Source organism: Agelaius tricolor, unplaced genomic scaffold (genome assembly GCF_023055355.1).
Source record: "Agelaius tricolor isolate 1412-34295 unplaced genomic scaffold, bAgeTri1.0.p SCAF_1, whole genome shotgun sequence".
NCBI classification, from domain to species: Eukaryota; Metazoa; Chordata; class Aves; order Passeriformes; family Icteridae; genus Agelaius; species Agelaius tricolor.
This window is the reverse complement of record NW_027269261.1, coordinates 35756899-35779389: the sequence shown is the minus strand read 5'-3', so window position 1 is coordinate 35779389 and position 22491 is coordinate 35756899. Positions and strand designations below refer to the sequence as shown.

At 37.1% G+C, this 22491-nt stretch overlaps 1 protein-coding gene across 1 annotated transcript in view; it reads left to right on the top strand.

The window, feature by feature from the left end:
• The window catches only part of STRN (striatin), a 69336-nt gene extending 47687 nt beyond the window's left edge, over positions 1 to 21649 (top strand). Inside the window, 9 exon segments of the mRNA XM_071429589.1 lie at positions 483 to 619; positions 5008 to 5183; positions 6140 to 6187; positions 6861 to 6982; positions 7838 to 8005; positions 10235 to 10375; positions 12659 to 12766; positions 13626 to 13712; positions 13799 to 21649. Coding sequence (XP_071285690.1) covers positions 483 to 619; positions 5008 to 5183; positions 6140 to 6187; positions 6861 to 6982; positions 7838 to 8005; positions 10235 to 10375; positions 12659 to 12766; positions 13626 to 13712; positions 13799 to 13968 — 1157 coding nt within the window. The 3' untranslated portion in view covers positions 13969 to 21649.
• Positions 21650 to 22491: the final 842 nt, after the last annotated feature.

Here is a 22491-nt window from a genome sequence, read left to right as displayed (position 1 = left end):
GGGTGGAGGAGGTAAAAGATGTTTGTGATGAAAAGGTAATAACTAAGAGACCTATTCGAAGAGCAGTGCTTGAAGGGCTTTGATTTAGGCTGCTCCCACCAGCTGTTTTTGTCTACATTTTTGTTGCTTCTTCAATATCTATTTGCTATATTTTGTAGTTGAGTTGGGGAAGGTGATTTCTGTGTTTCTTGTGCACTTTATATGGATTAATGGTAGCACACCCTTCCTGCCCGTGGCTGGCTCCGTTTACTGTCTGGAGTTGCACACATCTCAGGTGTAGGTGTGTTCAGAGGGTGCTGCTTATTGGTAAGTACAGTGATTATCTTTGGAATTGCTGTTTTTCTGTGAATCTCTGTGGATCTTTTTGCCCTCGGCTACTTGACAGATATGCAGCATTCTAAAAGTGGAAAATGTACTTTTATTGTACACCGTAGTATAAATCTCTGTTTCAGGATTTTTTTGTTTGTTTTGTTTTCTTGCAGTGGAAGCTTTAACATTCCCTCCATCCTCAGGGAAATCTTTCATTATGGGAACAGATGAAGCCCTTGAAAATGAACTGGGTCTTGGAGAACTGGCAGGCCTTACAGTAGCAAATGAGGCAGATTCACTGACTTATGATGTAAGTGGTTATTAATGGTAACTCAATGTTCTTCTGTCTTGTTGAAGGCAGATGCAAGTTACTTGTGTACAGACTCAGCAGAAAACATTCTCCAGTTAAAATTACGCTGCTAGAGGATGTCACAAAGTTTTACTTTGCAAAGGAGTCCTTCCCATACACAGCAGCATTCAAGCTCTCTACAAGCCCCTCTCCTCTCATTTGCCTGCCATGTTATGGCAACTATGCAAGTAGTTGAAAGTAAATTAGTGATAGTGGTACATCTGGGCACATGTAACTCCAGTGACTGAGCAAAATTAGGAGTATCATGGCCAGCGGATTGAGAGACATTTATGTCCCTTTTACATGGGCTGTATGCAGTTTTGGGCCACTCCACTTAAAAAGGGTTGTAGAGAAATTGAGGAGTATCCAGTAGCTTCTGACTGATGAGTAGATGTTAAGGGAGCTGGTCTTGCTTAGCTGTTAGGAGGCTGAGGAGTGCTTGAATAGCAGCCTGCAGGTATAGGGTGCTTGTAAGGATGACAGAGCCAAGCTTTTCTGTAGTGCCAGGTGTTAAGGCAGGAGAAAACAGCAAATGATGGCTTGGGAGGTTCAGGTACGACATTGGGGGAGAAAGTTACGTAGTAGGTGATACTGAAACAGAGAAACAATGGAATCCCTCTCCTGGGAGATATTTAAAACTTGGCTGGGGCAGAGCTGTGGTTTACATTACCTCTGGTGTGAGCAATAGTTTCATTTCAAACGGGAAACTGGACCGGAACTCTTGGGAGGGTTTTGTGGACAGCACTTCTGTGGCCTTATTTTTCTTGCACTGTTTATGAAAAAAATCTTTCTTAAAATTACATCTTTTCAGTTGTATGCAATTTTTTTTCTGTATTTCTGATTTCTTGGGAAAAGACACTTCAGGTATTAATTTATTCATCTGCTCTTGTGTGATCTGTCAGCTTCAGTTTAATCTTGCTGTTGCATTGCCCAGTTGTGTCAAGGTTGAGGGATTTCAGAGATAATTTTTAATTCTCAGATGGGGATGAATCCTACCCTTCAGTAAATCTGATTCTTAAATAATCATTATCTGGGATTTTACCATGACAAATTAAATCTGAGACTTTGGACATAAGATGCAGGTCCTTACTTTGAAGTTCTGTAAAGCAATGAAATACATAGTTAATAAAATCTTAGACTCATTTGAGAGTGCCACTGCAGAGATGTGCCCTACCACTATAGCAAGTTTCTGAACATGTGATATGTTATGAATCATCAATATTGCAATGAATGCAGAGCATTTCTGCTAATATTCAGTATTTCAGTATTATCTCCCAATTTGTCTCAGTTCCTAATGTTTTTAAGAACGAATTGTCCCTAACTATGTCTTCAGAAAGGGGTACAGTAATGTACAAATAAATTGCTGTTACAGGTACTCCTAAAAATCCAAGGCTGGATTTTAAATTCAGAGAACATGACAAAGCTAACCCATCTGTACAAGATGCTTTCATTGCTTGACTTCATTGTGCAAGTGTCCATATAAATGTTGTGTTTGTTCATGTCTCTGTATCCTGAACTAACAGCTTTCATTTATGGAGTAGCACTTCTTTATCCACTCCAGTCCTTTCCTGCATGGTAGAGAATACCAACTTCTATTTGTTCATTTGTCCAATGCCTGTATGAAGTCCTGTGATCAGGAATTCATACTCATGGTTACCTCGACTCTTACCTTTTTCTAGTGCTGACAATTAAAAAAAAAAATTATAAAACTATTTGCTCTGGTTACTGTGCACTTTATTGAAGCAAAATGAAAGGCTGGTGTTCCTATTTCAAGTTTATTGTAAGTTTAGCTTACAGATAATGTAATCTGGCTGCCAAATGTGAATCAGGTATGATTAGTGAAAGCTTAGTATTTGTTTTTAAGTGTCAGTTTTGAATCATATGGAGAATTAAGTAGAAAGATCATGTGAATCAGTCTTTAAATACATTTGCTTTCAAGAATGGCAGACACTTTTCCCATTTTTGGTTCCTTTCATCTCACTGACATTTTTGCTGGATTATTTTCTTCTAAAAAATGGCAGCATTAGCCTGCCTCATTTCATGGTTTCAGTTTTTTACGTAGTGCTTTGACTGTAAATTGAAGAATGGTTTTCACTTGGTAATGAAGATTATTAATTTATTACTTAAAAGACTTTTTTTTTATTTTGTATATTGGTTTTTAGAGTATCTAACAAGATTAAATTTTCCAGATTGCTAGCCAATACACTTAAGTTTGCCTTTCCTTTTTCCTTCCTTTACACATTCTTGACAAATGTTCACTTTGGTTGGCTCTGGTTTTTTTTCTCTAGTCTTCTGGATAGATTAATCATCTTCATAAAATTATAATAGATTTTAGATAAGAGTGACTGAACTACAAAATCATTGCATTTAATGTTAAGTACTGATTTGGAGGTTTTAGACTTTGCAGTAGGCCCTTGTTTGATTTCTTACAACTTCGAACAAGAGAAGTACCTGTCATTGCTCTCTTTAATTTTCAATTTGTTTTCAATTCATTTTCAATTTTGTATAGACACAAGTATTATTATAACTGGCAAATCCAGATCAGGTGCTAATTTTGGGGTTGGCATCCCCCCAAACTGCTTTTCAGGCCTTGGGTTACCTCGCAGTTGTGCTTTGGTGGGGAGAGACCGAAGGAGGTTGTGTGCTGTGTGAGTAACCAACCTGAGAGCTTGTGAGACTGGTGGGTAGAGTGATGTGGTGCAGCCAGGTGGGTGATGTGTCAGGGCTAGAATCTGTTTCCACCTCTGCTGCTGGTCTGCTAGCTGGGACTGCCTTCCATCTGCTTTCCAGTTTATGAAGTGCCCTTCTTTGACTCCTTTTGGAAGGACATTTTTGAATGAAAGACAAGCAAATATAGAATTTTATCTTGCCAGGACTGGAATTCACTGTTAGGCCATCTGAGGTGTCTTTGTGGCTTTTGCAGCTGTGGCACAGAACCTGTGCTGCTGGTACGGCAGCTGGAGGGCAGGCAGGCTCCCTCCAGCACCTGATTGGCATTAGGTGCCTATGTTGAAGCAACCAAATTTCTCTCCAGATATCTGTACATCTTGTACCCTTTTTGCTGAGACTTTCTTGGCCAGTCCTCAGAAAACCTGCCAGAGCTGCTAACTGTGCAGTCCTGCCCCATCCTTGTACCAGCTCGAGCATTTGTCTGTTCCCTCACCGAGCCAACTTGGCTCAGTAAACTGGCAAAGAAACTGACTTGTCTCCCTGAGCAAGGCAATATGTCATTACTAAGAAATATGATGAGGCTAAACCTGCTTTAGAAATATGATGAGACTAAACCTGTTTCTTGTGGCTCCCTTCTCTTTGTTTAAAATCTATAGAACCTTTTAATTTATGCATATTTTTATTCTTAAATCCAGATGTAACAAAGCTTAAGAAAAAGCACTTCTGTTCTTAAACCTCCTCTTTCGCACCCAGTCCCCAGGATGAAATGTTTCTTGAAGTGGCTCAAAATAGTTCTCTCATCTTTGCAGTTAAAGATACAAATTATTTTGAATTATCTTTAGATTTCAACATGATAAATATCAGTACAATTGTTTGTTTTCTTGGTTTTCCATAACTACCATCAGCAGTGGTTACGGAAAGGTAAATTTAACTCATGACATTGTTGACTGACAGTGATGTAGTCTGTTCAGCATTTTGTGTCAATATTTGTTCAGAGGAGCAATATTGAAGTAACTTATTTTATTAAAAGGCTTTATTTTGGATCATCTACAATGCATTTATTGCCAAATAATTGTGTCTGTATACACAATACCTTATTGCCTGCCAGTTAGATTCTTAGTGTGTAGCCAAGTCCTTTTTGCCTTTTTTTTTTCTATTCTGGCAAACTTGTCATGCATTATTAGAGATCTTGTGTTGCCTTAGCTGGGTAAGTTAGGTTGTGTTCCTTTCTGTGCTTCTAGAGACTTCTCTGTTTCTCTCAGATCTTTTCTTTAGAGGTGTTATGTCAGTAGTACTTTGAATATTCAGGGACTGCACCGTGGTGAGTCAAGCCTAACTTCGTAAGTGAATGAGCCATAGATCAAATTTTAAGTACTTAACTGTATTAATTGAAGTATCAGTGCTTTTAAAGTGTGTAATTTGACAGACATGAGATTATTTCAGATTTGCATAGAATTTATCACTGTGGACGCAACATTACTCGTATGGAATATGTCTACCTTGGTTCTCATTTTGAAGTGTCTGGTTAGTGTTAAGTGGACTGTTGTTTGAGAGCAGGTTATTGTGAAAAGTGGGTGAGGTAATTTGATATCTTCTGAAAATGCCAAACTAAATTTTTGATTTCTTCCTTTTGTTGTGCCTTCCAGCTTAATTACAAGTTTGGCATTTTGTTTTATTAGATAGCCAACAATAAGGATGCATTGAGAAAGACTTGGAACCCCAAGTTTACGTTAAGAAGTCACTTTGATGGAATAAGAGGTCTCGCTTTTCATCCAGTTGAACCAGTCTTAATAACAGCTTCAGAGGACCATACATTAAAAATGTGGAATTTACAAAAAACAGCCCCTGCAAAAAAGTAAGAATTTTTCTTTATTTTCTTCAAAACCACTTTTAATTTATAAAGGAAAACCAAAACCTAGATGCTACTTCACTGAATGGCCCTTCCAGTTAATGGAAAGTGTTCTCTGAATTTAAGACTAGGAAAACAAGCTCTCAGAGAAGGGTGGAGATGCCTAAAGAATGCCAGAAAAAAATCCATGTGTGTTTGTGAATGTGTTCTGTTTGTGAAGATGAAAACCATTCATTTTTTTATATTTTCCTTGTAGTTAACATGACAAATTAATTTATTAGTGAAAATATTTGGATGCGGCCTGTTAGTGTGCTTGCATGTGTATATAAATGTATAGGATGCATTTATATATATATGCATATGTATGTATACACATACATGCATATATACCTGGGACAGCTTGAAACTCTGAGATGTTGCCAGGTTCCTTTGTTAACTGTCTCTTGCAAATTGCTGGGAATTTGCAGAAATCAGAGGAAATTTGTAATGGGGCTGATGTGGTTAAGGGAGTACGTCACACTTTTGAGGAGAGCTGGGCATAACACAGTCCTCCCTTGGATTGATAAAATCCAGAGCAGCAAATTTTGAAGCACTTCAGTGTTGACAGAAAAACTTTGAGTCCAAAACTCCTTTGCTCCAATAAGAACAATTAATGATACATTCCATGTGATGCTAATGTCTCTCCACTCCTGTTCCATTGGTGTACCTAGCTGCTTGTTTGATGGGTCTCTGAAGTACCTTGAAGGTCTTCAAACAAAAATCCAAACAACCAATCCTGTCATGTTATGAAAGACTGCAAATAGTTCCTAGACCCGTGAAAAATCATGTTGGGAGAGGAAGTTGTGGGAGAAACACTGCAAAAGGTGTAGCAGGGATTTTAAGAATTAAGCAATTCCGGCAAATTTTTCTGAAGCATTATATAAGATGGTACACGTGTTAACTTTTCTTCATACTTCATTTAGGAGTGCTTCTCTTGATGTAGAGCCAATATATACCTTCCGAGCACATAAGTAAGTATTTCCTGAGAAATACTGTCATATTTTGAGAAAGATAAGATTTTTAAACAGAAACAGAATTTTTTAAAAAAGTAATTTCCACCTTATCAGCTACTGATTTCATGTGATGCTTTTAGTTCCTATGTTGTTTAGAATATCTCCATGTGTTCTGCTTCCTTCTGCATAGTTATTTATGTCTGAAGTCAGATATGTCACAATTTTAAAATGAAAAATCTACAAATGATACTGTTCAAATTTGTTCTGGTGTTCTGTTCATCATTGCAGCCTTTGCCTTTTTGACACATACTTGCATATATGGAATGAAACTGAAGAAGAATGAATGTGGTGAATTTAAATCTACTGAGATGATTTCATGAAAGTGCCTTAAATCTTTTGAAAAGCGAAAAAATGTGTTTATGTGAAATGTGAAATCCTAGAGTTTAAAGTGTGGTGTTTTTCACATTTCATGTGCATAATGATTAATTGTCCTGATTGCAGTTGTGTTACCAGATATTGTGGAGGGCATTTTTAGGGGAAATCTTGTAGCATATGATTTCATTATGCAGCATTTTTGTTGCAATCCATGCAGCAAGTGAATTGTATCTAACATGGAAATTCTTAAGATTGACACTGCATTGCATGTGATGAAAATGTTAACAGTCAGTGTTTCTTTGGGGCTTTCTTCCAGTGGACCAGTGCTCTGTGTGGTGATGAGCAGTAATGGTGAGCAGTGCTACAGTGGGGGAACAGATGGCCTCATCCATGGCTGGAACACAACCAACCCAAACATTGACCCCTATGACTCTTACGGTACGTTGCTGTCGCACGCAGCAGTGAAATGATAAGTTTAGTGGCAGTAATGTTATGTCACTAAAATAGTATAACTTGTAGATAATGCTTCTGTGAGAGTTTAAAACAGCAGATTGAATGTTATCTTCAATTACTTAAGTAACCTCTTGTTTTAATGCTGATACTGCTTGATGACAAGATAAAATGTCATTTTCTTTAAAAAGGCCTCGATCTCATCATAGTTTTTAGAAACAGCTAGTCTAAAGTGCAGGTTTTAGAAGTACAGGACTAAACCTGATCATTTGGAAAGTACAGGAAATGTGTATTTTAATGTTCTTTTCTTTGACGAATTTCTGTGGAGTTGAGATAAAAAGGTTTTATAGTCTGACACCAAAGCTGCTCATGTTGGCTAGAAACAGCTAAAAAGGCCCAGTTCAGTAAAATTTACTAGGTTTGAGTGGATGTCAGCCTTCTGTCTGGATTTTATGATTTATTTTGCACTTGTGGTAGCTTCAGATACAGTTGGTCTCAAAGCTAGCTTCTGCATAAAAGGGACTGCTGTGGCATTAATAGCTGTTTGAAAGTGAATTTTAACAATGAAGTGTGTTTTGCCAAAGTCAATACTGTCCTTTCTGCTGAAGCATTGTTTTGTTCCTTTATTTGAAAACTGGGTAATTGAATGTCACATATGCTGCTGAAATTCAAGCATCTTAATGCCAGAATAATTAAGACTTCTGTATTGATATGATGTGATTGATCTTGGGATTTTTTATCAATTATCTTCCAGAGGTTGATGCCTAAACATAGGCTAAAATACAGCTATTGAGTTAGTTCCGATTTTGTTTTGAAATGTGTTTTGTTGTTTTTGGTTCACAGATCCTTCTGTTCTAAGAGGTGCTTTTGTAGGCCATACTGATGCAGTGTGGGGTCTGGTTTACAGTGGAGCTCACCAGCGTTTGCTATCCTGTTCAGCAGACGGCACTATACGTTTGTGGAAAGCTACAGAAATTGCTCCAGCTCTCAATATCTTTAATGATAATCAAGGTACAGAAAATCGCCCTACCCTGAAGTTCATGAACATCACTGTTCAGACTGACATAATTTTGGCTACTGAATAGAAATGCCTCCTGTGCTTCTTTCTGGGTTTTGTATCTTTATGAATGATTTTGGGAAGAGTAAATTTTGTGACCCTTCTCTGACATTGCCTGAATATATACCTACATTCAGGGGGACAGTTAAATACATCTGAAAGCCAACTGCTGCAGATGGTCTGCTGATGTTCCTAGCACCGTGGAGGATAGTGTATGAACTCCATAATTCACATTCAGATTTGAGTTTCCACTAGGCCCTTGCTTTTGGTTTGTCCAGAATAAAAAGCCCTTTCTTCCTCAGTGGAAGTTTGGAGTAAGCAGTGTTTCATCTTAGACCAGTGTCATTGTACCTTCCAGATTTGTTCCTTGTGCCTCTAACACAGAGATTGTAATTGAATTTCTGAGTTTGCAGATCAACTAAATAACAATAACCTTGCGATTCTAAACAGTGCTAGTTGAAAAAAAAATACTCCTTTAGAGTTAGTTACTGAAATGTCATGCACAAGTGAAAATCCCATTGGTTAGAATCTAATTTCTGGAAGTTGCTGTCTGTCTGAGCCAGAGTGCTCCAGAACAAGCCCATTGACATGGCCAAACTCTCTTACAGCTGATAGTCATTAAAGACAGCCCATGAGCTGAGACAGTTCCATGTCTCTTCAGAAAAACTTTGAGGCAAAATAAACTTTGTTACAGCTGGACAGACATGTCAAATTATAGTGTAAAGCTGGTCAGATATGCCATTGCTTGTTAGTTGAAACAGACTGAGCAAAATAGAAACATTCCATGTATTTTAGTTTTAGCAAAACTATGTTTCTAAAGGTATGCAGGCTTGTTATTGCCAGCTTGCCTATCTGCCTGCATTGAAAACTTCCTGGTAGAGTTATGGAGTTTGTTACTGTGAGTTGTTTTGGTTTTAATTATTAAACTAAGGGGGAAGGAGGAGTAGTCTTCCCTCGCAGAGACAATATAATAGCCCTAATATTAGGGCTTTTTTTTTGTATTCCAAACTGGAATGAAGCCCAGTTGTGAAATCCAAAGACTGTAAGCTCAGTTTTCCAAATATAGCTTATTGATAACCTTTAACAAACCCCTAAAATATCTGTCAGTCATTATTCGAGTCGTTCAGATTAACCATTGTAGGCTTACCAGGAAGCTGCAGATTCCTGCTTACCAGGAAGCATGCATGGCAGTGGTAGAAAAGGTCACTTGAGAAACAATGTGTTTTTTTCTCACACCAATCCTTTTTGGCTTTTTTTCGGGTACTTGTAGATAACTACTGCCATTCCTGAGAAATATTCCTGAGGTCCTGTGTCTCAGAAGGATATTTCTCCCATGAATCTCTAGAGAGTTTACAGGGATGTGATGGTATTCCTGTGTTATCTGAATCTATGATTCAACATTAGGTTGCTTAAAATTCAGTTTCTCACTCTCTGTCTTTTCCTCCTCCTCCTGATGTCTGTTGCAACTGGTGTTGTTCTTTCACATAGCAGGTGGTGAATGGGACATTTGAAGAGAAAAATCCTAAAGAGTATATCCTATACCCAAGCTTTGCTGATTTGACCTTCTGTCCTGTAGTGTGCAGATAGCTACAGTATAAGGAGATCAAATATATACCACAATAGGCAGGAGCTTTGAAATACAAGTTTATAATGTATTTATATAATTGTACATGATGACAGTTCCAGTGTGCGAAATCTGCACCTGGAGAACTTTGGTGTTTTATTAAGCTCTGATTTTGTCTAGGTTAATTATAACAACATTAATTATCTGTCATGTCACTTGTTGTACACTTCAATTTCATGTCCTTTTACTCAAAGCAATGGAGTTTGGTGGAGTTTTTTTTTGAGAATTGCTGCTACAGTTAAAGGAAGGAGAAGGGGACAGGGAGTTCTTGCTTTCTTAATTTTAAAGTAGATTTCTGCACAGCTGCAGTTCCAGATACAGCGTCTTAGTAAAGAAAGTTGTTGATACACATGTCCAAAAAAATAGGATTAAAATAGTTATCATACAGGGAAAGCTATTTAGATTGGCATAATTTATATTTTAGAATGCAACATTTCCTTTGATAATTGGGGTCCTTTTGGTGTTGAAGTGCTTACTTTTTTTGTAAGGATTTTTTTTGTTTAATTTTTTTTTTTCATTTTCTTTACACCAACTATATCTTCTCTACATTGTTTTCTAGAAATGGGAATCCCTTCATCAGTAGACCTTGTGAGCAGTGACCCAAGCCTCATGGTAGCGTCATTTAACAGTGGACACACTAGCATTTTTAACATGGAGACACGGCAGCGAATTCTTACCCTGGAGTCCAGTGTGGATACTAGTATGTATCAAAAGCCCCAAACCAACTAAAGGAAAAAAAAATGCTTGTTTAAGATGGATACTGTTGATAATCTTTTCAGTGCTTCCAAAGAATTAGGCAGTGGCATGAGAAATTATAAGATGGATAATGTTAGAAGCTGTGTTCTGGTATGTAACAGTAAATTGTTACTACTACAACAGACCTCACAGGTTTTGCAGTAGCAGAAGAATGTGTATACTTCTGAAATAAGATAGAAACAAGCTCACACTCTGAATTCCTCTTCAGGGGAATGAGAGGAAATGCTACTCTTCAAGTAGCATGAGAAAAAGCACAACTTTCTTTAATAAGGCTTTGTGATTTTTGCAGATTCAATATATCCATTTTCTCTTCAGTCCAAAACTGCAAAAGAGGCAAAAATTTAATATGTTAAATTTATTTAAAAATTGGGAGTGTGTGTCAATTATTTTTATTTTTCTTCAGAGGTATCCATGTTCTAAGCTTTATTGCACTCTTGTCTCATTTGGACATGGGCTTTAGTTGAAATTTTCACTGAAGGAGGAAAGCAAAGCTCCAGTTAAAGAGTATTAATTCACAGGGTCTCCTTGTGATCTGTATAATGCCTTGGATCATGTCAGTGACCAATACTAGAAGTTTTAGAGGATACTGTGAAGAGCCTGCTGTTAGTACATTATTTTACAATGACTTTACAAAAGAGACCAGAATGAGCTGAAACATAAGGGTTCATATTCAGGCCACAATGGTAAAACATTGAGTCTTTTAAAATTTTGGTATTTTTTCCCTCACTCTTAGGGATTTGTGTCACTGAATTCTACTATTTAATTATATTTTTAAAAAGCACTAAGCCATTCTTGTTGGCTTTGCTTGTGTGTTTTAAAATATTGAAATGACTGTAATTTTATAAGAGCAAATGGAAAGTTCCGTATCTCTTCTTTAGGCTATTCCTTACTGTGCTGGATGTCTTCTTTTAACCCACATCTTTGTTCCTGTCTAAAAAAACCGTTCTAAATTAGTTAAAGCAATTCAGTGGAAGCCACCTTTCTTCCTCCCTCCCTATCTCCCTTCTGTTTTTTGCACCTACTCCTTGCTGTAATTCCGTAATGTTCCTTTAGGAAAAGAAGACCCTGATATGGCAACCAGAAGTCCCTGTTTAGTATCTTTGGTTATGTAACAGTACTATAAAACTGACATGTATTTTAAAGAAATAAATTATTATTTCTACAAGAACTAGACAAGAGGAAAATATCACCTGAAATGCCCTACACACTATTTAGGGACTCTTCTGCTCAGTATAAGCCTCTGCTTGGCATTTTCAAACCGTGAGGATGGCTGGATGTGGTGAAGGTTCATGTGCTTTTAGTAATTTTAGGGATGTTTATGAATATGAATGTGGAGGTTTTTTTCCTGAATTTATACTTTCATAATTTCTAAGTGTCCTGTCGATGCTGACACTGCCTTATGGTTCAGATTTTTATAGAAAGGTGTAAAATTAATCTTTACCATTTTAATAGGAAGTGAACCTTCTATTTTGTTTATTTTAGTAAGAATTTAGATTAAATTGTGTGAATGTTCTTTGGAAGCAATTTAGCTAAATACAGTCAACATGAAAGACAATATCTGTATTTTGATTTCCTGTGTTATGACTATTTGTGGGTTTTTTCATAATCTATGACTTAAGACACCTCTTTCATGAACCTGTGCATCATACCAATGCCTGGATTTCTAACCAGAAAATTCCTATACTTTTTTCCTCTGGGTGTATATATATCTATATATATGCATGCTATTTCAGAATTACTGAAGGCTAGGAAATTGGCTCTCCTATGAATAATCGAGCATCCTTTTTTCAATAATAATTTCAATACCTATACATCAGACAATAAGGGGTAGGTTTTGTTTGCTTCAAACATATTGGCTGCAGTGTTTATTTACCTGTCCTGTGTGTTATGAAGAAAGTTTGACTTCGCAAGAGAAGGAATGTGTATGAATGAGGTGTTTTCACTCAGTTTTTGGTTTCACATTTTTGCCTGATGTGCCTATCTAAAACCATGTCCAAAAGCTGGACCTTATTTGGCACACATATGTTTTATGTAAGTCTCTGTCTTGTGTAGTTTGGAAAGTATTTTAGAGGAAAGCGCACAACATAAGGTGCTAGCTGAGAGTTGCCAGGATATGTATGTAACAAGTATTTTGCAAATTAGATTGACTACATATTTATTTCTTTGTAGCAGTCTTTCAAAGAACTTAGCAACTTACTTATACTGATTTGTGTGGGTTTTTTCTTAGCAGTCAGTTCTTCCTGTCAGATAAACAGAGTCATCAGCCATCCAACTCTTCCAATTAGTATCACTGCTCATGAGGACAGACACATCAAATTCTATGACAACAACACAGGTATGCATCTTTTCAGCAGGTCTTAGCCATAGCCATTGTGTAATATAAATCGTATTCCCAATTTTGTTATAATCAATATTACTCACACAAATGCTGAGGGATGTCAAGAATGGGGTAGCTTCTGAAGCAGAAATCTCTCATCAGTAGAGAGTATAAAGTAGAGTAGAGTATAAAGATTGCCAGCTCATTTAAAGCTTGGTTGGCAAAGTGATAAGGAACTTGAGTCTCTCTGTCCATTCTTTTAGAATGCCCTATGGATGGGGTTTATAAATATTTAACATAAAATGAATCTTTTTCAAAAATCTTCATGTTCTTATGTTTATGTTTCTTCTATTGATTGTCTGTATTATTTTGCTCTTGAGAGCAGGAACCTCTGGCACTCCTTTAGTGCTTCCTAGACCTCTGCCACATTTGACCCATGAGTTCTTACTTTTAACATGAAATTATTGCTGTGATTATAATAAGCTGTGATAAAACATTAATTCTCTCTGAGACAACTATCCCCTATTCCCAGGTAGTTTATGTTCATTGCTTCTAGTATGCTCAGCCCCTGCCTTCCTACCCATTCAAGATACTACCTGAGAACTCCATTAATTCGCTTAAGGGGCAGATATTTAAAATGCACAGTGATTGCAGTGTCAGCGTGGCTTAAAGCAAAGGTCTCATAAATGTTGGTGATACTGCTACTGTGGTTCTTGGGAACTGTAAACATTCAAATACTGACTTCTATAATTTTAATGATTCAGTCATGGGACAAGATCTCTTGTGTTTATATCAGCTGTGATAGGGTCATAAGCAGTGAATACAGACAACAAAGTTAATTGCAGAAAATAACCTAAATAAATCTTTTCTTTCGAAGGAAAACTGATCCACTCCATGGTAGCTCACTTAGATGCAGTTACAAGTTTAGCTGTTGATCCTAATGGCTTGTATTTGATGTCTGGCAGTAAGTACATTCAGATTTCATTTTCTTTTTCTCATAATGGTGGGAGGCATGCAAATTATAAAGAAAACTCTTTTCCCTTTCTTTAGGCCATGACTGTTCGATTCGCTTGTGGAATCTTGAAAGCAAGACCTGCATCCAAGAATTTACTGCCCATCGCAAAAAATTTGATGAGTCCATTCATGACGTGGCTTTCCACCCATCCAAATGTTATATTGCCAGTGCAGGAGCAGATGCCCTGGCTAAAGTGTTTGTATGACAGAGTGCTTCCCATTCAACTTTAGCTTTGTATATATTTAACCAGCTGCACAAAAGAGAAGTGGAGGGCATGAGTTGTTTTATCTTGCCCTATAATTCAGAGATTGTTTGTAAGTGTGTAGTTTTGCAGGGTGCTGTTTTCTAAATTGACGTTTGTTCTGGTTTCTGTGAGCTCAGCTGGTGCTGAGAGCTTGGAATCTCTCAGTTTCAAATAGTTTTAAAAAAAAAAAGCTTTTATGTAGAGGGTGTGAATTTTCGTCCAGGCAGGCCTTGGGTGAAACTAGGTCTACGTATTCTCTATTAATAAAATGGAGTACTGGAAAGAAGGGGTCTAATTGCATCAGGGAGCAGGAAAAGAGGGAAACTTCCTAGGATGTTCTCATTGAAGAATCTTAATGTACTCAAATCACCTGGAAAAAGTGATTCAAAGTCAGTTCACATGCTCTTTACTGTATCATGTGAGAGGCATTTGGTCATCCCTTTGGTGTATGAATAAAGTAGATCTTGTTCAGAGAGCAGTAGCAGATAGTTAATCTCAGCCACCTGGCTGCTAGCCTAAGATAAATGCAATTAAAGGAAGGCAAATTACTAACATACATTAAAATGCAGTAAAGTTTCTGTTACATCTTCTGTGTTTCTCAGTAAATATTTTGTTTGCAAAAAAAATGATATAATTTTTAAGCCTGTATTAGCGTATGGCTAGAAACTGAGCCTTTAGTCTAAATCCCAATTAACAACAGACTGACGCAATCTGTGCAAACTGTAGTAGAAAATTTAACTTATTCAGATTTTAATGCTGTTTATTCTTGGAGATCTGGCACAAGAAATTATCAAAAAGCTTTCCAAAGAAGCTGTCCTACAATTATAGCTATCAAACATTCGTCCCCTTTTTTTCTGTTCCTGCTAAAAAGGGTATCATTCTGGGCATTATGGATAACAGTGAAATACTTTGTTTGAAGATTAAATCTGATGCTTTGTATGAGTCCTTTTAGTGGAATAGGTGGAAACTGTACAAAGCTCCATCAGTTTGAGAGATTCTGCTACTGCTAGAATATTTCCCAGCTGCACCATTTGAGGGACTTTTTACCTTGTCCACTTCACTGGCTGTATGTGCCATTGATTGGGTTACCTGAAGAATGAGTGCTTCTCATAATTACTCAACAGATGTGCTTTGTTTATCTATTCAGAGCTTCTCTGTTGATTTGACAAATAACTTTTAATCCAATCTGTTAGTCTTTTTGTTCCTTCTTAAAGGAAAGTGAGTGGGTTCTTTTCTGTTGTGTGTCATCATCAGAATTATTACTATTCATAAGCACGAAGTTGGTGTTTTTCTCTGATGAGAATGGAAAGCAGAATTTCTGCTGGAGTTGATTTCTGGTGCTGATATGAGTAGGAAAGAACCCAGTGCAACTCTTCATATACCAGCCTGAGGTTAAGACTGGAAACTGATAAATAAGTCCTTACCTTTAAACTGACACTTCATAAGCAGGAGTCATCGAAAAATGTCAACATGAGGTTCGACTATGTTGTTTTTAGAGTGCCATTTGGGGATGGGACCACATTTGAAGTTGATCTCAGAGTTTAAAGCAAGTATATTATTTAGAATAAAAGGTTGACCTGTGCTGTTTGAGCCTGCTACCATTATATGTACTGCTAAAATATTCTGGAATACCTTTTATTGCTCAGAATATTCACATATGTCAGTTCATGATATTGATATGCAATATATTTCCTTAGATAAGATTAGAACTTTTACCATGAAACAGATGACTACAATAATAATACAGATTATTTAGTTTTTATAAAATGTTTTGGTTATGATGAAAAGGAGGAAACTTGGCTGCAAAACTGAGCATTCAACTTTGTGAGAGTTTTGTGTACTTGACTCATATTCTTTCAGTGTCATTATTTTATTTCTTTTTGAAGAGAAAAATTACAAAAATTTATTTGAAAAATTCTAAAAGTTATGTATATTATATATGTGTATATATATTGTAAACATGTATTAAATGTGTCTAGTAAGGGAAGACTCCATGGGTGCATTTTAATGTTTTAGTATTAAGAGTTCTCTTGAGTTTGTGTATACAAAGGATAATGGTGTGAGTATGAAATGAATGTTGTGTTTTTGCTTACACAATACAATATGTAGTCACAGTTGTTTAAATTGCTGTACATAAAAACTAATAGGCCAGCATGCTTGTTTTTAAAGACTGTCATTCTGATTACAATTGGAATGTAAGAAGTGGCTGTTCAAATGTGAATTGAAAGATGTTTCCTTCTCACTCTTGAGCTCTTGCTCAAACCGAAAAGTGATTTTTTTAAAAGCTGGCAATAGCTAGAGGATGAGGTGCCTTTAAAAAACAAAACAAAACATATGTAGCCTTACAAAGAGGTTGTGGAATATATATATTTTTGTGCTTGTCTTCATAATTGATGTCAATGTCTTTTTACTGTACTTGCTCACATACTTGTAGGACTGCAGGGTATTGTGCATGAGCCTGTCAGATCTTCTGAGCATCATCGTAGGAGATGAGGTTGACAAAATTATTTAGGTTATCTAGTCCATCTGCTTTCTAAAGCGGGGTTGTAGACTTGTGCATTCTAATATTGTCTTGGCCAGTGAGATTTTATATGTTCTAAAACAATTAGGCTTCCTTTTAAAGATTATTTCAATGACTACATCTCACTGGCAGGAGAATTTATGTAATATTTAGTAGCTCTTTTTTGTAATTTCATGCCAGTATTCCAAGCCATCTTTTGTGCCATTTTACATACTCTTCATAGTCTTTGTAATTTGGAACCTCCAGGCACACCCTGGTTCTGTCTGTATATTTTCATTCCTTTCTGCTTTCTTCAAGCTATTTTTTAGTCTGCTTTTTTTGCACAACATTTGCTTGTTTTCATCCTTTAGGCTCATTTCTCCAGATATTGGTGTCCATACCACCATTCCACATGCATGATTTGTTGGACTTAGTCTGAGGGTCATCTGTTAAGTGTGGTTGTTATTTGATTGGGTTTATCCTCTCTAACATGATGCTTTTGTAGGAAGACCAAGCTTTTGATGTCTGACAAACTTAAATCATATTTCTTTATTTATGACAACTCCTTTAAATAACATTTGAGCATTGCTGCTTTTCAAGTTTCTTCTTCACTTTTAGTATGTTATGATTCTTTTGCAGCTAGAGACTTAATTCCTGTTTCATGATTATCCTGGATCTTACAAGTTTTGAACTTCTGAGGGCACTAAATTATTTTTATTTGTTCCCCTTTTCTGTGCAGTTTTTCCTGGTTCAGTGTACTTAGTAACTTTCATTAGTGTGATACATATATCCAAAGTGTAAACAAAACTGGACCCAAGGCTTATTCTTGGAAAAAAACATTTTTCTGCAATATCAGTATATAGCATTTACCATTACTATTTTTCCCATATCTAATTTACATGGTAATTTTTTAATGGTTAGCTCATATAATTTTTTGTCTATGTTAGCCTGTGCTAATGATTTTGGTTATACTAACTTATTTCATGGGAGAATTTTCAGTCCTTCTGTGTGTTGAAAATTGGTCCACTAGTTTAAGTACTCTCACTTTTACTCTAATTTACTTCACTGGGCTGCTTGCTTTCACATATTGGATTCAGTTACCAAAACACTTGCACAGAATTATTTGGAGTAACTTGGAAGAAGTTCTAGATATATTGTGTCACTCTTACAAAATCTTAGTGTCTGTATTTATTTTTGGGCCTCAGAGAGAAAACTTCCACAAAAAAGATTCGCTACTTTCATCTCATCCATCTTTATTTTGATAAACTATGTTCTTTAGCAAGAAGCCTGTAGAACTACATGCCATGTACTGTAGCCTATTCTTTTAGGACGTGTATTTTCAAATAACGTCATGTTAAAGCAGTCCCATGTAATTTGGTTGAGTACGTGTATGGTGTTCACCATACAGCTTTGTGATTAGGTCATACAGTACTGGTTTTCAGTTGTGAATTTAAAGTAACCAGAGATTTGTTCTTTTGAATAAATGAATGAGAGATAAAGGACTTAGTTACAGTACCTTTTCAGTACATTTATTGGATCACAGATGTGTTGCCTTTCTCTGCCTCCTTGGGTTTTAGCAGTGTAATTTTGGGGAGCATCAATTTCTGTAAACTCATATGTTTTTTGAGCAGCTTTTGATGGGCAGAAGTGTGAAAACAAAAAGTTGAAAAGCAGGCATAATGATCAGATAATCAAGTCTTGGTTTTACTAATGCCTTTCAAGATTTGGAAACATTTTCAGGCTGTGGCTTGACAGTGTATTCGCAGACTGTCTGTCCCAGGTATCCAAGAGCCTGCTTGGTGCCTGTGTGAAATGTCTAGTCAACCTGAGATGCATTAAGGAAGAAAATACAGCCATTGTGGTTGTCCTGTGCTGAAATTTGTGGCTGTTTAGTGGAAGTTGGTTTGGACTACGCTGTGAGAAATGAAGAAATCAGAATACAATAGTTAACCTCTTCCATGTGGTAAATTGATTTGTGTAAGATGTGGCAATCTTTGACATGGCAATACGAGTTTTCTTGGGCAGCTGCTGTTCATGAGCATCGTAGAGATACTTAGAATAGTTGTTACTACTGAGTGGCTGAGAGGATGGAAAGATTTCCTTGAAAAAAATGCTCAGCTGTTTCAGGAAGCTCCTTTTTTCCATAAGGACATGAAGGTGTTGAGAATATTTTATGTGAATCTGATAACATGTTTAGTTGAAGAGGGTGACAATAGGTGAACAGTCTTGACTCTTTCATCATCAGTTTCTGTAAGCTTAGATACAGAGTTATGGAAATGATTTGCCTGTAAACTGCCACTGAAAGCCTCTGCCACATTCCTACTGAGCAGCAGAGAAACTGATGGACAGCAGTGTTGGTCCATCCAATTATGTCAGAATGTTTTAAAAAAATAACCCCTAATGTAAAATATAGTGTTAAATACAGCAGAGCAAATGAACAAACTCCTGGGGAGGGTGGGGAAGGACTAGGATGACTCTTGTTTAAATAGTCCTTGTTCAGGCAAACACTCTTGTTTAGCTGGTGGGAATGTTCCTAGGAGGGAGGATGATTGGAAATGTGACCTTTAAAAAAATGCCTGTGCCTGTGCTAATTAACATACCTGTGCAGGTTATCTATCCTTTTGATCTGGGCTTTTTATCTTCCCACTTGAATTTCCCTTTAGGATACATTTTCTGAGAATCTTAAAATCTCATCTGCAGCGAGCACTTACTGCAGGATGTCATGAAGGACTTCTGATTTTTCTCTTGGAGTGGTTTTTTGAAGGGTGGTTGAAGCTTCAGCTTCAGCCCGGCCCTCTCACCACCAAAAGATGGATTTGTACCTCCTTACATGCAGTTTATTTAATTTTGGTGTGTTATCTCTTAGCCTGCCTTCTGAGTTGGTTTTGCTGCTCTGTAGTCAGTTGTGAAAGCTTATGAATTGTTGTATCATTTAAGATATTTTTGAGAATGTGGATTCCACTACAGAAGGCATAAATCCAGTTGAATAGTATAATTTGTGGAGCTCATCTGGTTTGTTGGCAGGCGAGACTTGTTGTTAGACTACAAAATCCAAACTATGGCTGAGCTAAAAAGGCATTTAACAATATTATATTCTTAGCCCAACTTCTTCCTGCCTAAATGTAGATTGTGGTATTGTGTGTTAGACTGCTTCTGCCCTGCTCATGCTGCCAAGCCATGCTGTGATCCTGGGAGATCACACCAGTGTTTAAACCATACCCCGTGTACGTGTTTCTAAGCTGCTCAAAGCCTTGGATTGACGTGGTCCTCCAGGCCAGCCTTCTTTGGTTCCCTTAAGTTTGAATTGCAGGCTCCCAAAATTACTTCCTGGTTATTTTGAGTAACCCTTGGTCCTCACACCAGAGTATTAGACTGTGGTGTTAGGAAAAGATTTATACAGCTAGATTTGTACTGTTCTGAAAGGGAAAGGAAAACTTATTGCCAAGCCAAATATTGTCATTATTTTTGGATTAATTGTGAAAAGCAGCCAAAAACATTGTATAAGGGATAAATGATGGACTTCAAGCTAATATTTTTCCATTAAGAATTTATTTTTTTATGCTTCCTATCATCAAGATACAGTGCTTTCGAATGTAGCTTGTTTTCAGATATATGCCTCCTAGAATTGTTTCCTTGAAGTTGGACATTTGCAAATGTGCATCAGTTTTGAAAACTGTCTCGTATGTGTTAGTGCTTCTTTTGGAAATGCAAACTGAGCATGCTAGCTAATGATTTCTTGTACCTTTATAGTCCAAGCAAACTGAAAAGTGGTCTTGTGCTATTTTTTCCTTGAATAGTGCATCTGAAAAAACTTGTAGAAGGAACTCCATGATGAGATGACTTTTGTTGCTGTAAGGTTCTCTGTTGACGTTTGTCAGCTTTGCATTGTATTTTGCATAATTATCTTCACTTAACTGTCAGGTTGAAAAAGACAAATTTCTTTGCCATATGGACTGTAGCTAGGAATTTTTTTTGTTGTTGTTGCTTATATTAATACACTTTTTTCTTTTCTGATGGAACTTAGAAATACCTGACAGCTCTCTTTAGGAGAAGTTACTATAGGTGATAACCACTAATATGTTAGTAATTTCAGTGGCTTCCCTTCTGTTTTGGGTCACTTCCATTGCAGATTGTTGATATGAAAAGGCTACTGTGGCTGATATACAAACAGCTTAAGGAAATTAAGATTCCCCTTCAGAACTATGGCTAGGTTATGATTTTATACACCAGTTTTGAATGACTACTTTGAAACAATGTTTGGCTTCAAGTGTCTTGCAGAATTTTGGATCCAAATGAGAAGTACCTACTTGTTGAGTAATAGTCTACTTGTCAGTTTTTTGTGTATGGCTCAGTACAAGGCTGTGTCAGAATTGCAGTACCACCAAAATTACCTTGTTTAAATGCAACTGTTGTACAAAAGTGAATGTTATTTTGAGTGAGAAATTCTGTTTTCTAATTTATGAAGGAAATAGTTTTCTTGAGAGTAAGCATCCATAAATGTAATATATTTCATGATTTTGAAAAGGCTTATTAATCATGGGACATGAGAAAAAGGAAAGTGATTCAATCTCCAAAGATTTGTTTAGCGTTTATTATTACAAGTATAAATTTTTGCTTTAAATGGAAATGCTTATTCAGAAACTTAGTATTAAACTTCTTACTAAAACACAGTAGTTTAAAATGCTGGATAATGGCAAAGATAGAAAATTCAGAGGGAGATTATTTTGAAATACGCCAGTGTAATTTTGAGCTTCTCAAGTGCAGCCCTGAATTTTCTCTTTTTCACTGCAATTCATATTTTGTGAAACTTCTTGGATAGGTTATATTTAAAGCTACATTCACTTGCCTGAATAAGTCAAATAAATATTTTGTCATTTAAAATTATATAGATCTGCTTATGTTAGTGTGCCGTTTAAAATGAGACCCCATTGAGGTAACCATGCAGGTATTTGTGTTGGTATGGCAGTAGTGAAGTGGGGTATCTGTGTACTGTACCCGCATTCTGTGCTGAGCAAAATCACACGGACTTCCAGAAATAAGCAATGGTTTTTAAGAGCAGCTTTATTTAATGTTGCAGCAGCAAGTGTCATTTGTACCATATAATTATGTAAATTGGGTGCTAATAAATACTATTTTTCAACATTTTGCATTGTGTTCATAATTCTGCATTTTATCACAAGATACCTGTGGTTGTGGAGTGAGTGCTAGGAGGGGGAAGTACATTAAGAGGAAGACAAGGAGACTTGTTTGGAGGGGCTTGAGGTAACGCCATGTGAAATTCCTGCTGAACTGTGCAGCATGTTCACAGGAGTGCCTTGGTTTTTCTGTCCTCCGTACGTCTTGGTTTCGTACTGGTGCGCCAGCTTGGCTCTGTTGACACCCCACATCCTTCCATGTGCCGAGGCACGTGGTGCCCGTGTGGGGGTGAATGTGGGGTCAGCAGACATGCAGAGGGGGTGCAGTTCTGCAGGAGCTGGGCTGTCAGCAGGCTTTGTTCACAGCCAGACACGTGGCTCTTCCTGAGGACAGCGTTCATTCAGTGCAAAAATAAACGCGTGGTTCTGCCCTTGGGGAGAGGATGAGGGAGAGCAAAGCACACATCACAGATGGCAGCTGTGTCTCTACAGGAAGGTGCTCAGAACGGCACTGTGAGCGGGTGGCAGGAGAACCTACACAGACCTGCGCAGAACAAGTTGTTGTCAGTGAGCCCATCCTGTTTTTTCTGAGCTTGTAGGTGGGTAAGTGAAGTTCTCATCTTTTCTTGGTAGGTATAAAATAGCCTGATTTGGTCCTACTCGTCTTCCTGCCTCATAGGAAAGGAGGAATCGCTTTATGAATTGGCAGTACAATCTCATTCACGCCAGTGTGAATGCCTCTAGAAGATTCCTGAGGTAGGGGGAAAGAAGATTCAGTGAATAACATATGAGTGACCCTCACATGGGGGAGGCATTCTTAACATGCTTATGGGTTTGCCTATGACATGG